This window comes from Rissa tridactyla, chromosome 1 (assembly GCF_028500815.1).
Source record: "Rissa tridactyla isolate bRisTri1 chromosome 1, bRisTri1.patW.cur.20221130, whole genome shotgun sequence".
NCBI lineage: Eukaryota > Metazoa > Chordata > Aves > Charadriiformes > Laridae > Rissa > Rissa tridactyla.
The window spans coordinates 65,757,428-65,775,157 of NC_071466.1; the positions used below are offsets into that span (position 1 = coordinate 65,757,428).

The following is a 17,730-nucleotide window of genomic DNA, read 5'->3' on the forward strand; positions in this document are numbered from 1 at the left end:
GCTCTGAGCAACCTGGTCTAGTTGAAGATGTCCCTGGACCTTTAAAGGTCCCTTCCAACCCAAACTATTCTATGATTCTAAATTGCAGTTAATGGCTGAAAGAACTAATTAAGTGTCCTTTAAGGGAATGTGTACTGTTTCAGAGGGCTAACTATGAATATGCCTAATATAGATGCCTGTAATAGCAGAAAACTGTCATATAGGATTTATTCTGATCTACTCCAAAATAGCCCATTCATTTTGTCCATCTTCAGAAAGGGCTTGAAATTAAATGTGTTTAAAATGGAACCTTTGCTTATTCTTTGCTCCTCTATCTGTTCTGCACTGTCTCGTGTAGTAAGGCAAGCTATCATGGCCTCTTTCTTTTTGTGATAACTGCATGCACCAGTTCCATTTTGTGGCTACCTCAGAAGTATGTGAAGTTGGACCTTTGCCACTGGAGGTGTACTTTTAGTATGGCCATCGACATTTGCCTGGATCTCTGGACTGCAGCATCTGTACGGCCTCCTTTTTAAAAACAGAAGATTTGTTTTTAAGTAAACTTTTAAATTTCTTCATTAAATTGGGTTTTTATCCAAGTCTTCATATTCAAATAATCTGCTTCTCTTTTCTGTGTTAAACTTCATTATGGGGTTTTCCTCCCCCTCAAAGAAGACGCTTTTGTGGTTAAAGTACAGAACTGGATTTCAGGAAATCAAGAGTTCAGTTTCTGGTTCAACCACAAATTTCCTGTGTGATTGCTAACTATCTCTGCCTTGGTTCCCCACAGATGTAGTGATGATGTTTTATAAATTTGCAGGTTAGCAGGGCCCATCTTGATCATTTAATCTGATACTCTGCATAACGGAAATGAAAAAAATTAATTGCTTGCACAAATTGCAGGGCTTGTTTCTGCTGTAATACCTTGGAAGAATTAACCAGCCTTGATTTTGTTCAAGAATCCTCTTCCCCTAGTGAAACGTTCTTACCTTTAAGAGTCTTCAGCGGTAATATGGCTTTTTTTTCTTATTATTTTGAGTTTTATCTAAAAGTTTGTTCTTTTTCCCAAAAGTAAAAGATTTGGTGAAGTAAAATTCTTAGACTAGCCAAGGCATTTTTTAATAGCTTTCCTTGGCTAAATTAAAGAGGACCCTTTGTCAGTCAACCCGAGTATTTAACATAGCTAATTTTTTGGGTTAAGGAGGCACTACATGGTTGGATTCATTGTGTGTGCATGGATCAACTGTACTGTGCATGCCAAATAGAACCATATTTTCAGAGTACCTTTATTATAAGGGTTTATTCCTATTTCCTTCCAGAGTTAGATGGCCAGGACTAGGTTTCTGCAGTTTAATGTAGTGGCATTTTATTTTCTAGAAATAGTTTGGAAAATGCTGCTTCGAACTAGGTTTGAAGTAGTCACTTGTTGCGTGTGTAGCATAGCATGTGTGTCTTAAGCCAAAAACAGTTAATAGGGTACAAACTTTTGCAGAAGGGTTTTCAGGGAAGCTGGCCAGTAGAAGCAGGCTGCTAACCACAAACTGAACACCCTTTTCCTGGTGAGTTCTTTAGGCCTCTCATATTCATTCCGGATTTTTGTTTTGAACCCTTTTCACTGTTTGGTTTTGGTAGTCATAGCTATATGCTAACACTTTTGTCGATATAAAAGCATGGTTACAGTTACTTCTTACTTTTGCTTAATAATTTGCTCCAGCATATATATCCAAATATTATACTTCTATTTCAACAAGAAAGTTCCACTGAAAGCTCATGTTCAGCTGGAGTCAACACCCTCCCATGTCTGCTAATGGAAGGCTAATCTGAGCTGAGGACTCCTTAGTCCTCTTTAGGCACACCTTAGTTTAAAACGCAGAAGAAACTGCACACGCGTTAATCTCATTGACTTTGCTTTAAGCAGGTTAAGGACTACTTTGCAGCTCTGACAACAAGAGGAATCATAAGGACAGTGTGTTATGACAAGACATAGTGGCAAGCGTGGAGGCGCCGACTCCACGCTCTAGGCTTTGCAACTAGCATGTTTTGTTTTTTGGGGATTTAAGTCATTTTTCTGAGTTTTTACTTTAATGTAATTAGTAGTCTGCAATTTACTGAAGCTTCATTTGATTGTGTTAAAATGGAAGTTGTTCAGCTAAGTCTATTTCTAGTCAATTCGTGTTGTTTTTCATGATTGATCTCTCACTGTCATTATTGATTGTTCCACTATATTTTCATCATCACAAAAGCTGTCTAAAATTATATTTTCTTTCAAATCATTTAACTGCTTATGAAGCTATAGAACAACACAAGGTTGCAAACAGCATGATCCCTATGATAGGTAACTAGAAATACCTGTTGAATTTAACAATTTGCCGAGAGTGGGCTGCTTTCATTTTCCTCATCTCCCCTTTGAAATTCTCATTTATCAGAATGGCAAGCAAGACAAAGCCAGATGTCTTACAGAAGTTCTCTGTGTCACCACAATTATTTTGTCAGCCCAAATAATGACCCCATTTAAAGAAGGTGTGGAGGCTGGGAACAGCCTATTTTCTCTAGAAGCAACTAGATTGATGCTAATTATATACCTGCCTAGATTGATGCTAATTATATACCTGCCTGTTATTTTCTTATATGTTAATGACCGCAGAGACCTCACTGGCCAATTGTTTCTCAGTATTTCTGGGTAGCTAGTTATAACTTCCATTCTCTCACCTCACTTGGTTTAATTTCCTTAAATAGCACTTCTTTTCCAACTGTCATTTTATTTTTGGAACACAGTCGGTATTAGGCTGGTACTGTTCTGATGTCTAGTGATACTTCAAGGCATGTCTGCTTAGTTCTAATAATTGCTTATTCTGTTCCAAAAAACCTACCTTAGTTCATCTTAAATTTCCTTCAAAACGCAGCCCCATTTACACCTTAACTTAGCCTTGAAAATAGGTACAGAAACAGTATGTCATTCTGCCCTTATTCCACCCTGCACTGATTTCTGTATCATTTCTCACAGTATGTATGTGCCTTTTAGGGGCATGTTAAGACATGTAGAATTTTTTTTTTTCCTCTGCATTTAAGAAAATAATTACTTGTCTGTCCAGGATATTGGGTGGTTGCTAGAGGTGGTAAAGTAAGGAAAAGGGTACCTTGGTTCACAACAGATGATGATAAAGCTTATACTAACCCTCAATTTCTCATAGTCTTAAGACATAGAAGTGGGAGAGGCTAAAGAAGACGTTCATCTATCGTTGCACCTTCTTTCTCCTTCCCAACAGAAGCAACTTGATTGGAACTACTCTGACAAGTGTTGCCATCAAGATTCATTACACAGTATTCAGACAGACCTATAAAAGTTCTCTCTCTTGCAAAGATAAAACTTTACTTACATGGTAAGATTCCAGTTAGTTAGATTCCAGTGGTGAGATTGACTTATTGATTTTAGCCCTAATTGTGATGCTTTTCAATCATTTTTTTCTGTCCCAGACCACTGAAACTTTTAACAAAGGAGTAAAACTTTACTTTTGCATGAGAAGACACTACAAAAAGAATATGAACATGTTTGGAATATTTAGCTAGCTGCAGAGAAAGAAGGAATTCCTAATGCAAGGTTTTAAGATGAAAGGACTAATAAAATCTTAAAAAGATGAGCTTAATCCAGACACTCAGGATTCACCCGAAAAAACTTCAGTATTTAAAGTTTGGGGTTTTTTTAAAAAAAATATATAATCTTATTTTCCTTTTATACCCCTCTGCCCTTCCCCCCCACCTTCGTTCTTATTTTCCCCTCTCTTATTCTTTCCCATCCTCTAGTTTTCACCCCTTCTAGTTTCCCCCACCCCCCCAAGTTTTGTCTCCCCACTTTTCTGTGTCCCCTGTCCCCTTTTGCATTAATTCAGGTCCTTGAATTCTGTAGAGAAACTATATTTATTAGATAAGTTTTAATAAAAATCATCCCTTTTCAAGTTAGTATGATGAACTGAACTGCAGAGCCTGCAACTTATACAATTGAGAGACCAGTAATTTGTTAGTCATACCTGGGAATATTTTTCACTACAGCGTTTAGGAAACCACAAAATTTTTTGTTTGAATAGGTTGTCCCCTCTGTAGGCACTTTAGATATGAATATATATATGATACAATGTACACAAGCAGTACATCTGTATACCTATCGATACATAGAGGCACATGCGTTGTCATATGTGTGTGTCTTTTAACTAGCACTGGGTGATATGCTGCCAGGAAAATTTACATTGTTCCTGCACTTCTAGATAAGGCTCTAAATTACCAGTGGTACCGGCTGTGCCTAAATTCGAGGACAATGGGAAATGGTAATAGCAAGCTGCCACATAAATATATAGTTGAAAGTGAAAGGAGGAAGGTAGATTGAGCAAGCAGCTCATGAGAAAGTATTCATTTCCAAAATGCAGCACAGAAAGACGAAAACTAAACGGAGACTGAATCTTAGACGTTCACTCTGTACATTAAGTTTAATGGTTCTATCAACGGCTTCATATGACAGGAAATGATCTGGGCGTTTTGTTCACTTATTCTGGATGCCCTTAGTTTCAGAGAGCAACTGGTAACATGGATTGCACCTCGGAAGGGGACAGCTGAACTCTCCCTCTGGCTTTAGTGAGGAAAGAGCAGCGATGAAATCCGTGGAGTGTGTGCACGTCATCCAACAGAAGGATACCGCCTCCTCTCCCTCTGCCCCCCCTGGTGCTGCTTCAGGCACCACGGGACTTTTTTCTGTCACATTCCTGTGGCTTGCAATGCTCCTGTCCTCTTGTCTTGCAGCAGTGTCTCTTTACCATGTTATCACCCTGAAAACAGAACTGGAAGCTCTGCGCAACGAGCTGATCTACAGGGTCCAGGCAAGGTCTCTGCTAGACCGGCCACCCGTGTCCCCTGACGAAAATAAAGCAGGTACCCCTGTTTCTTCCTTCCTGCAAGTGTCTGCAGCTGGCGCCAGGCAGGTAAGCTGGAGGGGAGGGTTTCGGCTTCCAGGGGACGAGCAAATGCGAGGCTGCTTTCACTGACTGCTGCTTCTCCCTGTTAGGAGAACAGGCTTCCTGGTCCTGGCCCAGCTGAAAGCTTCCAAAAGGAAATCTGGAACGGGAGCAGAAACAGGGGGAGAAGGTCTATTGTCCACACAGAAGAAACAGGTAAATAGCACGTGGTGGAGTGGGTTGGGATGCCGCAGTTGCATACCGTCTTGAGAAAAACAGCAGTGCTCGACTCATATCTTCTGTCAGCCGATCCGTGCTTCCAAAGCCCGTTAAGGTTTTTACAATTATTGCTGAATGAATGGTGTTAACCATTCTCTTAATAGTTCTCTTAATAGTTACCATATTCTCTTACGGTTTATTCTCTTAATGGTTACCATACTGTTTAAGGTACCAGATATTCGTGCTATCTGCAGGTTGAACTTTGAACATTAGATCCCAAATCTTCTTGTAATGGAGGTATTTCTCGATGATGCAGTAGAGTTGAGTAACGCAACTTTAAATCGTTCAGATTGTAAATTGCTCAATTCTAAATCCATCAGTCTCAGCTCAAGGTAATGCCTAACTTGTTTCTCTCTGATCAATAGTAGGGAGGGAAAGCTATTATTAAAAATGCCAAGTCATTTTTCTGGGAAACTAGCTCATCCTAAAAGAGAGAAGTAACAAGAAAGCTCCTTAACTTTAGGGAAGTAGAAGCTTTCAAAGAGAAAGGCTGGCTTGTACCTGTCCAGAGAGGCAGAAAACAAGGAAATCAGATGTTTAGTATCATTTCTGCATTAAAACAATCTATTAATATAATTAGCAAAATAAATAAAGGCGTGCCTATCCAGTGAGATTTTTTCTATCATGGCCTTTTTAAAAAGTGCTGCAGAGGGCACTGAAGACTGTGCTCCATAAAAGACCTCTGATGTGTATTATAATGTTGGAATATTACTGGAATATATTTGTTTCATTTGGGAATAAAGTGCCTACTTTTTTTCTTTTTTCTCTTTCTAAACACAACGATACCTGATAGGATGAAATATAGAATTCTGTGGTAACAATTTGCGTACATACTCTAATAGATGAAGTTGATATGGAGTAATTTGTAGTAAAGACTAAATCAAACTTAGCTTAAATTGTGCTTTTGAATGACTAATTAATGTGAAATGTATTTCACTTAAGCTTCAGCAAGCTAAATGAAATTTACGTTCTCAAGTATAATCACTCTATTTACCTCCAGAATTCTCAAAAGAAAATATTCATTTAGGACATTATCCAAAATCCATAGGTTTAAATGGGATTTATTCTATTTCGTTGGTAATCTTTGGTTTGGGGTCTTGGCTAACAGTGATTTCACAAACAGGGCTGAGGAGAAGATTGCTTAAATTGTATTTCTTGTATCCTGTTTCCTACCACGGGAACCACAGAGCTTCCCTGCTCTCCCCACCCTAGCGTCTCCCAAACAAAGGCTAGTGATCTCAAGTACAAGTATCATAAAAATAAGGAGGCATGTCTTTTTCTAAAATAATGTTATAGCATCAGTACTCTGCAAGTTATCCAGTGCCCTTCACAGTAGCTTTCATCTTTATTCTTACTGCTTTTTGAGGGTGTATGGAGGAGAGGAGGGTTTTGGGCTTCTCAGCTGTGCGTCTGGCAGACTTAAGTTCGTCTCATCAGGTAGCCACCCCTGTTTATATCTATTCACCTTTATTCACATAAAATTCTAATTAAGCTACTTATTTCTGTAAGTTTTGGGGTTTTTTTTTAAAGATACAGCTGGCTTTAAAATTGTTTGGGATGGATGACAGAAAGCACAGAATATGAACATTCATTTAAAAGGGAAAAGCTACATAGGTTGACCTAGCACAAAACTGTTTTCTAACACAACCATTTTCTAAAATGTATATTTTGTATATAAAAAAGAAAAAAAAAGTAAATTACAAATCTTCCATTTATATAAAAGGTCATCTGTTAGACAGGATTACCTTTCTGCCTGCTGTAATTCCAACAAGTTTAGTTTGTCAGAGTGCAGTAAGATGTTACATTTTCTCAGATTGGATTTCACTGATCCATGACCTACTGACCGTGAACCTACTGGTCAATGTTAAATTTTTTTTTAGCAGAGTGAGTGAAATAAGAGACCCTGGTGTTGTTCATGGTGCTGAATCCTGGCTGTTACTTGGTCATGTACACAAAATTACTAGCCCTGCACTTTGATCTTCTCACATCCATTTCTGTGTACCAGCATCCTGGCAGCCTCCAAATCATCCTGCAGATGCACTGCACTCATTCTGGTACAATGGCAGATAAATTAAGGTATTGAGTGAAGTGCCTTTTTCTCGTCCTATTTCTGTTTGCTTCAGAGAGGTCTCAAAGTAGAGTCTGGTCTCACACTTAATTGTTGACCCATAATTTCACTTTAACAAGGACCAATTCCTTAGAAAGTGAATACTTGAAAATGTCGCTGATATACAATTGGTTCTCTTGTGCTTCATCAGAGAGCAGAAGTAAAATATAAACCCATTATTTTGTTTATAAATAAAGTTGTGGTCCCATTCTGTTTTCTTTTTAAATTCTAATTAATAAATTTCAGAAATGGATGTCCCATGATTCTTTTTATGCCCAGCACAGCACTTCTTGAACATATGGAATTTCAATTACTTTTTTTTTTTATTTGCTTGATGTTTTGTGCATAGAAGTGACCACAAATTAGAATTTTAATTACAGTGACAAGTGAAGGAAAATAGATCTAACACAATGTTGTTCTTTCGTATTTTTATGGGGTATGCATTTGCTTGTGTTCGTGCATAAAACTATTAGTCATCACTAGTTGTACATTTTGTGTCTTGAGAAAATTTCCAGCTCAAGTAGGTTGAAGAGATGGGTTTCAAGCATCAATTCCAAACAAAGCTGTACAGTTAGCAGTCAGAACCAGAGTTCTTGATACAATGAGTAGGAGTTAATGGGTGATTTTGAAAGGTACATATTATTAATATGCACGCAGATAGATCATCTAACCACTTCTGGCAAATGTCATATCAGGACACATAAGAACTGATATAATTTTCTTTATTTGTCTTTCTTTTTATAAATTTAGTCTGTAGAGGAAAACCACTGCACAATAAAAAGCTCTCCTGAATTTTACACCCTGTTCTCAATTATTGATTGCCTTGCCTGCGTGTTTCTCTCTAAGCTGTATGTGCGCTTGAGTCCAGGAACAAGATATAGGTTCCATTACCTAAGGCAGTTCAATGTATGAATGTCATTTCATTTACACTCTGTCTCTGTGCGTCATTCTGGTTATTACTGTGGGATTCTGATTCCCGTGGCTGACTTGGTAGGTGAGCATGAGGTCGTCTATAAACTCAAATTAGGCACCATTCTGCAATAATCAGATTGGAGCACCCATGGACAATATTTACTTTGGTGTACTGAGGTTATCCATCTCAATCAGTCTGATTGCATGTACGGAAGGAACTGAGGAGAAATTCTAAGTAATTGCACAAAGCAGTGAGGCAGGATAACTTGACTTGTGACTAGCGCTTCCCAGGTTCTACCCCAATATCAGTTGCGTCCACAGGAAATAACTATTGTCATACAAGCAGGGTCTGTAAGTTCTGAGAATTTTGCCATTGTTCTTGGTATGATTGCATTACTGGCAAATTGATAGATTTGCTTTGGCAAATTGGTACACTTGTCCATTAGAAGTGTTTTGACTGTGTGTTTTTGGTTTAGAACTCTGTGACAGCGGGATAGCAAGAACTTTTACAAGTAAACTTGACTTTAGCAATCTTTGACTCAAGAAACCTAACCTTTTGTTACTAGTCTAAACAAATGCCACATACAAAATTCCCCTCACCAAATATTCAAAATACTTTGTATTATATTGTTTGAAGAGGGGAAATGTAAGAGTTCTCTTAATAATAAAAAAGGCCTACTTCTTGAAAAGATATGTTATTGTTTTTTGTTTCTGCTGACAACAGTCTAACTCAAAAGGAAGTAGGCCTTTCTATGTGAAAGTATAGAAAATTACTTGATGCAATGCCTGCAATTTTACATGAAGAATTCCACTTAATGAATTAATCAGTGTTGTGTGTTATGCATAATACTGCAATCAAAAATACACAAAATAGGATAGGCTCTAATTTTTAAAAGCAATATTCTGTTTTATACTGTATAATAGAAACATTTTTAATTCTTAGTAAATTATTTTCTTCTTATTCTCATTGTAATATGTTACTGGTAATTCTATTAAGGTCAAAATAATACTACCAAAACTTTGAAGATAGTTGTTAGACGTGAGTCACATCTGTAACTATGACCAAGCCATTTTAATGCAGGGACTGATTTAATCCACGATTGATGCCATATAAAGGCTTCTTACTTAAAAAGCACCAAATTAACTAGTCTATAAAAATGTACAAGCAAAAAGTAAAAGAAGATCTCTTGTGATAAGAAATGCAGAAGTTAAAGGAAGAACTGCAAATTGTTCAAGAACATGCATATAATTTATAAACTGAATTATCTAGTGTTTAAGTATGTTTCAGGAAGTCTACAGAGAACAAACCTAGACCAAAGAAGGAACCTAAACAAGCAGGTCTGGTTTTTTAAAGTTCAGAGTTTTTATTTGCTTTTATTTCAGCAAAAAATGAGATAGATATCTTAGATCTCAGATGATACAAAAATCTTAAAAATGTGTGCATGAGTTCATAGATAATAAACTTGAAATTTTGTTTGGATGTATTATGAAGTTAGATTGCAAAATATCAAAATGATTATGCAATTAAATAATACAAAAACTTGCATGGGAGGGCAAATTTGATTTTACCAACATCAGGTTTTAAATCATGCAGTTATGCAGAAGGCTGTGTTCCTATCCTGCTGCAAAAGCTAGCTTTTTTTTTTTTTAAATTGTGGTTACATTGCTCAACCGGTGGAGAACACATCCCTTCATGTGCTGGCTGTGGTTTATAAAGGCATCTGGAGTCAGTAATTTCTTCAGAATTGGCTGTTCTGTTCATGGAAGAAGGCAGACTCTGAAATGTTCTTCTCCCCGCCCATACCCCACAGAGCGGTTAAAATCAGAAAAAAAAAAATGGTCGTCAAAGGAAAGCTTTTATATGAAGTTACAAGAGGATGGGGCACACTTTATTGTTCTAGACACACTCTGTTTTATACAGCTAGACCTTATGGTGACACTCAGTCTAGATATTTTTACACATTTTTAAGATGTATTCTACGAATCCTGTATTCTGCTTGCATTATTAATTATTCAAAAATCCTTTACACTACAAAGCTGATGCTCATGTTTGATTTACGTTGGACTAAAGGGCATTCAGGTAGAGCTTTTGATTTATTCTGCTCAGTACTGATAGTAACTATTCAACCCATATATTGTAATGCATATATTCTTGATATTGTACTTCAGGTAGGATTTGGGTCCTTCTTGGAATAGAATTGCTAACATTTCTTAACAACATTAAGAATATCCCTGTTAATTTACCCAGAAAATATACTCTGTATATCCATATCTTCTCCTTAATAGTAGTGTTGTTTACTCTGAATTTGTTTCAATGATTTACTTCATTTTAAGCATGTATGTAGTTCCACTGAGGTCAAAGCAAAGTACTTGTATATACTGGAAATAGTTATGTGTCAGCCTTGGCTTCTGAACATTTTTTTTTAAACATGTTGTTGTTCAATCCCTCAAACCCTATTTTAGATATTATTTGTCATTTGTGGCTTTAGGTAAAAAGGACACAGTGTTAGTTCCTGTTCTTTTTATTGTCAGGAATGACACTGTGATATCCATATTTCTCCGTGAAAAACAAGCTTAATGTATTCTGTGGAGCCTTATTTTTATCTGCATACACTAAAAAAGAGACAGTGAGATTTTTTTAGAGAATATATGTAGATTTGATATCTACAGAACGAAGCAGAGTTGGTATGTGTTTTTAAAAGATGGAAAAGGTCTCAGACTGTACTGAACTTTTGGTGATTTTAATTACTGTGTAGCAGTTCTCAGTAATGATGACTAGTATTTCAATGCTGCAAACAACTGAAATTTAAATCCAGACCTGCAAACTGTGAATCGGGATAGTTTCAAGAATGCAAGGTTTAACAAGAATTGCTAAGGTGGCCTTAACTTTCACTGTTTGTGGATACTACTCATTGGTACCCAGATGGATAGCAGCTGGTTAGTGTGAATCATAACAAATTCTTTCTTGTTTCGTTAGTGGAAAATCCAGTGGCCACACTAGTGAGTTCTCTTAAAAGCTGGAATGAAAATTTTTATTTACCTTACTGAAATATCAGGGAATCAGCAAGTTCCATTCACTAGGAAGGCACTTGCTCCAAAGGACAGTGAATTAATACCTTGTGAAATAGGTTGTCTGATGCGCTTTGGTGTGCAATTCCAGAAAAGCACATTTTGATTTTATTTGGAAGCTTCTTTTTCAGAAAATTGTGTCGCTCACAAGTGTGATAGAAAAAGGACTGAAGTATAATACCTTTTCAATTTCGTGCTAGCTTGTTTTTTCTACTCCTTATCAGAAGGCAGGGCATTCAGATGCTTTTAAATTCTTGGTTTGAAAATCTATAGATTTTGGCATATTATTGCTGAGCACTGAGAGAACTCAAGGACACGTTCCAGTGTAGGAGACAGGAGCTGGCAGGATAGCATTTTCATTAATGTAAGTAGGGCTCACAGGTTGTGCAATCGTTGTGACATTGGAGTGTTCCCAGACATGCGCTTGAACCTTTGTACGCTGCCAGTTGGCACCACTGAGTGCTGGTGAGCATCCAGCACTCTCTTGGTATTTTCAGGCAGGCCCCTTGGAAAGGAGACTTGGAGAGAGAGCCTGCTTTCTAAACAAAACTCAATACCTGCCGTGCAGCGAGAGGTTTGTGCCGCTAGGCACTTGATTGCACCATGGGTACCAGATGGCAGATGTAGAAACAGGATCCCATGGAGTAGGGCAACTCCCATTATAGCAAGAGTGGCCAAATGTGACCCATAGCTTTCTTACCTGAAAAGGCAAAAAGAAAAATGTAGATTCAGCAGTCTACGGCAGAATTTTCTTCTCTTTTTTCTTAGTAAATTAATTTGGTTTCTGTCAAGTTCAGTAAATGTTACCACTCTGTTTTGCAACCTTCAAAGTAGCACTAGAACCAGATGTTTTCATTAAAATCTGCTCTATCTTTTTTTTTCTTTCATCCTGTTCCCTGACATCTAGCTTAGGCAGATTTTTTTTTAAAAGATCTTTGTTTCACTTGCGAGCCTATATTTTAACATACCACAATATTTCTTGCTGATCAAACTCCCAGTTTCTCATTGGTGTCACCAGTATCCACAGTTATGAGTAATGCACTAGTTTTGAGAGATACTAAGCTATTTGTTATGTGTGCATTAATTTATTAACACTCATCTCTGTATCTTCCCTCTTAGTCTCAGTATAGGTTGATTGAGTGTGGGTATCTGAAAACATGCTGAAAGCACAAACATATGGATTTTTTTTTAATTTATTTTGAAAGTACCATGTAACTAGTATGTATGACTAACACTTTACAGCAACTATGACTGGGAAGTAATTTCTTTAAACAATATAGTAAACATCATTCGAAAATCTGATATCTGTCATAGCTGGCAGGGTTGAGCTTTTGCTTAGAAAATTAACAAGGCTAACTGATCTGATGATTCCTAGCTCATTTGACTTACTGCTACATTTTTCAATTATATTAGGACCAGAGATTAAAACAAGCAAGTATTACTCATGCTACTATCTGAGGCCTCCTGCTTAGCAGCACGAGCTCCGAAAGTTATCTAGTACGTGTTGTAGTGTGAATTTTGTTTTGGCATATTTGAGTAAGATCTGCATTAAAATCAATAGATTATGTTTTCAAAAAAGTGGTGAGACCGAGAGAAGATTTTTTTTTCATGTCCTTCTTTTTTTTTAAGGTAGTTTCAAAAACTTACTCTATTCTGTTACTGGTTTATATGTCTTTGATTTCAAAATGCTTTCACTTTGCAGTGCTGCAGGCCTGCTTGCAACTGATTGCTGACAGCAAAAGCGATATCCAACAGAAAGGTAAGAATATGTTCCATGATTTATAGCTAATTATTCCATGTATTAACTCTACCATCCAAATTTATCTAACTTCAAAGCAGTAATGTGTTATGTTGCTGAATTTAAGAAAAAAAAAATTAAAAAAAATAGGTCTCTGCATCTGGACAGCTCTTGCAAATATCCTCTTTTCAGTGGGGAAATCCAGCTAGTGAGACTGGAAGTCTTGACTGGAAGTTAGATTTGATACTTTTTTGTCAGATGAAAATGAAAAAAGTAACTTTTCTTTCTGATTACCTAAAAATTATTATTTCTTTTAGATGATTCAAGCATTGTCCCTTGGCTTCTGAGCTTTAAACGTGGAACAGCTCTGGAAGAACAAGGAAATAAAATAGTGATCAAAGAAACAGGATATTTTTTCATATATGGTCAGGTGAGAAAGCTCAATTCCTTTCAGCATCTGACTTTTTAAAGGATTTGTAACACGTTTACAATATGTTTGAAGTCTGCACCTCTTCATTCTGTAGGTTTTATACACAGATACAACATTTGCTATGGGACACCTAATACAGAGGAAGAAGGCCCATGTGTTTGGTGATGATCTCAGCTTGGTGACATTGTTTCGTTGCATCCAAAATATGCCACAGTCTTATCCGAATAATTCTTGCTATACTGCTGGTAAACATCTACATTTTCCTTTTCTTTGTTTGCAAATAAAGTGTGTCAAATAGAATCTGTAGTGTTGGGCGATTAAGTATTGTGGCAGTTGAAAAGAAAACGGACTGCATTCATGGACCTCGTTAATTGAAAAATTACTTTTTAAAAAAATACAGTTTTATATAAAGTACTGGTAATTGGAGGGTATGCATCTAACTGAGGTGATCTGAACAATTCCCCTCTCTCCATTCACTGTATAATGCAGTTAGATACTTCAGTACTTTCAGTTAGATGCCTGAAGCAGACAAAAGGAGTACAGACTGTCCTTACTGAAGAACTCCGTTTAACTTAGGGGTTGAATTCCACATTTAGTTATCCCAATAAAATATTTTGAAGTTATGTTCTACTTTAAAACATCATACATTAATTTTAGCCACCCCATTTTTGCATACCTTGCTGTGGGATTTCCAAAGACATTTCTTAGCTTAATTCTCTAATCCTTTTAATGGCTACTGCAGTTTTAGTCTTTGGTTAGATGAAAAATAGTTAATTCCTATCAGGAACTCTTTCTGATCGCACAAACACAACAAGAAAGACCAATTAAAATATTTAATGCAAGTCCATCAGGCTCAATGCTCAATATAGATGTATATCCCTGCAGTAGCATTTAAGGAATTGTTATCAAGGCCTATTAAATCTCATTTAGTAGCTCTTACCTATCTGTCTTTCCCCCTTAATAGTGGATTTGAGGGTTTTCTCTTTTGTTATTTTCCAGCAAGATCTGTGTGAATTTTTCAATGCCTTATAAAAAAGTGGTTGACATTGAGTGATGGAGTTGACTGTTAGCAAGTAATGGCATTAAACAAATGGGATGGGGAAGGAAGCTATTTTTTTTTCCAAATAAAAATAAATTAGCTACTTCCTCCTGGCAATTAAGGCTGTCCAAACATTTTCTTTAACTTTCTGCCCCTCCACCCACATATTCTGGCATCATAACCTCCTTCAATTTCATCTCTCCTCTTATTTCACCCTTGTATTACTCCCCCCGCTTTCTTAACTAGAATCTCTACTCCATCCAGCCACTTCACGGTTCCTGCTTCCCAAAATCCCACTCTTCCGCTTTCACTGGAAAACTAAATGTCACTGCAATATCTCATGCTGTTGAGCGTGTGTCGCAGCAGATGTTAGATGTGCTTTGAGCTTAGTGACTGCAACTTGAAGGCGAGGTGCTTTCGGTTATCACGTCAGCTGATGTGCGGCTGGCAGGAAGCAGACTTTTGTGCTCTGCAGTCGCAGTGGATCAGCTGATGTCTGGTAACTTCATTTGGTTGGTAAAGCTCGTGAGACGTCCTCCAGAAGTGTGGGAACAGGATGGTCTAGACCAGCAATGCTGACCTTGACTGTCACATCACCATAACATGAGGAATCTGGGTACGCCACTGTTATAAATTTTTGCAGCGTTTGCTTAAGTGAACTGTGACATGGTGAGTGCAGCATGGAAAGTAGCTCCACCTCCACAGAGGACATTAATTGTCAGCTCTGGGTAGGCTGCAATTTTTAAGATTGTACCTAAAGATAGAAAAGCACTCATCACAAGAAACAAGCCATAGTTATAAGATGACATGTAATGACTTTTTAAATACCATTTATGAAAATAATGTATTTGAAATATTAACTTTAAAATATTCCAAATCTTTTGACAGGCATTGCAAAATTAGAAGAAGGGGATGAACTTCAACTTACAATACCACGAAGAAGGGCCAAAATATCCTTGGATGGAGACGGTACTTTTTTTGGTGCAGTTAGACTCCTCTGAAGCCCTTCATTTATGTTGTTATGCTTAATGTGGTTTTCTTCGTTTCCTACGCCTTTGTCAAAAAAAAATAATTGAATTATAATAAAGCTGCCAATTCAGTCTCTCCCCATCCACCACTAGCTTCTGAGAACTTTTCTTCGGTTTAATAAGCAAACCCAAAACAGGAAACACACCAGATATACTTGTGAGATATAACCATCATGTGATTACCAGAAAGACAATTTATTTTAGACAATAGGAGACTCTAAATAACAACTGTAAAGCAATAGCTTTTTGGCCTTGAAATAATTTCTTGTCCATAAGACAAATCAAAGAAGGACTTGACCATAAAGTATAGCATAAACAGGACCATTTACTATCAAATTCATATCCATAATTGAAAAGGAAAACTAAAACACAAGTACATGTTAGATTTGCTTTTTTTTCCATCAGTAAAATATTTGAAGTATAAAGTACGGGAAAGAAACATCAAACAGTAGATTTCTCATCACAAAATGGAGGTGTCAGGTGGATTCTGTTTTTTCGGTTTTGGTTTTGTTTTGTTTTGTTTTGTTTTGTCTAAATGTATGGGATAATGAAAGCAAACTCCTCAGAAATATACAGAATAGTAGCCACTAGCTTGCTTCTTCCCTGTGAACAAAGGGTGTATAAATTACTAAGATCTATTAGTATTTACTAATTTGAATTAGTTTTACTGGAAAATGGACATACATGTAAGATGCTTCAACAGCTCAATCTTCAAAGCATTGTTACTCATCAAGGAATACGTGTATACTTCTATGTAAGCAAGGCAGGGATAGAAGGAAACATGGTGAGATTAGACACAATGCAATAGGTGGAATTGGATTTCTGGCTTCATAATTTCTGCAGTCATATATAGATGTTGTGTATATATATGTATATATGTGAAAGTATGCACATACACATATATAAGCCTTTGACATTTGGGCATAGGATTTTATCTTCTTTTGAATAGTTTATCCAATGGAAATATTACTGCATATATATTATTTGTATTTCTCTTGCTTTTTGCTATGATCCATTCTAAGCAATATAGTAATAAGAAAAATCCAATAAATCTGGAACCAGCCATACAACTAAGAAAATACATTTGTATCCCAGAAATCTGGTCTTAATCCCTAGGTTAACTGTAGGCTTTTTCTGCAGTTTTGAACTCTGTTTTACAAAAAAAAAAAATCAGACCCGTAGAAAGACTGAAGAGAGGTCTCTCTTTGTTTTCTTTTGTCTGCCTGCTTTTTTCAGTAGATAAGATGTATGTCTTTTCTGCCCCAAGAATCCATGTGTATTGCATGGTCAAGGTAATAGCATGGTAATAGCGTGGTAAAAATGTGGTCAAGACTTCTAGGAACTATTGTGAGACAAACATTGAATACTTATTCCACTGATCTTCAAAGAAGTATTGAAGTGCTACTAGAATAGAAAAAATAATAAAACCCACTGTAATGAACTGTACGCCATTTGAAAATATTTTTTAGGGGTTGAGAATTGTGTCATATAAACTCATTTAGTAAAGAAAAGATGCTTTGTATATTGCAGTCTTCTCGTCTGTTTTTATAAATTGTGCTGATCTGATTTTATTCTCATGGTGACAGACAATAAATAAAAGAGATTTGGAGCTAGGAATTATGGATTATGGTAAACTAATGAAACAATTAATTCAACTTCTCTGGGCTGCAGAAAGACACTTCAGCAATAAGCATACATGTATTGGATTACCACACTGGGATTTTTTATGAGGCTTAACCACATTTTCAAAATGTCTGGAAGTCCTCCTTATACAAATTCCTTTATTTATGTGTCCTGAAGCTGAAGCTGCTGCTGGTACTTCTTCTTCTTCTTCTTCTTCTTCTTCTTCTTCTTCTTCTTCTTCTTCTTCTTCTTCTTCTTCTTCTTCTTCTTCTTGGTTGTGTGAAGCTGCACGTAGACAAAACAATTATGAGTGTGCAGTGAGTTGTCTGTTATTACTGACATACATTAAAGAGATGCCCAGAATCTCAAATCAGAAGCTTGTTGATTTTAGTGTTGTCTGATTACAGAAAAAAATGTTGTTATGGTTGCTTTCCCAGATACTTGATGGCTAAACTTGCAAATTTAACTTCTGGTATGTAAGTTTCCCCAGTGGTTTCGGTGGGTTTGTATGTGCTTAGCTTAAGCCAATTCTGAAGGTGCTTGGCACGTTCAACGGTGTAGCTTTGATATAAACAGACAAGTGTAG

General features: G+C 36.7%; 1 protein-coding gene across 1 annotated transcript; it reads left to right on the forward strand.

Moving 5' to 3' along the window:
• The first annotated feature begins 4,408 nt into the window (after nt 1–4,408).
• On the forward strand, nt 4,409–17,622 carry TNFSF13B (TNF superfamily member 13b). The gene is made up of 6 exons (XM_054193556.1): nt 4,409–4,946; nt 5,030–5,135; nt 12,989–13,045; nt 13,342–13,454; nt 13,549–13,699; nt 15,382–17,622. The coding sequence occupies exons 1-6, from the start codon at nt 4,620–4,622 to the stop codon at nt 15,492–15,494; spliced, it is 867 nt and encodes a 288-aa protein (XP_054049531.1). The 5' UTR covers nt 4,409–4,619; the 3' UTR covers nt 15,495–17,622.
• The last annotated feature ends 108 nt before the right edge of the window (nt 17,623–17,730 follow it).

Coding starts and splice junctions, on each gene's coding strand:
- TNFSF13B (XM_054193556.1), top strand. CDS start 4,620: ATGAAATCCGTGGAGTGTGTGCACGTCATCCAACAGAAGGATACCGCC. Junction 4,947..5,029: donor CTGCAGCTGGCGCCAGGCAG/GTAAGCTGGAGG, acceptor TCTCCCTGTTAG/GAGAACAGGCTTCCTGGTCC. Junction 13,046..13,341: donor AAGCGATATCCAACAGAAAG/GTAAGAATATGT, acceptor TATTTCTTTTAG/ATGATTCAAGCATTGTCCCT.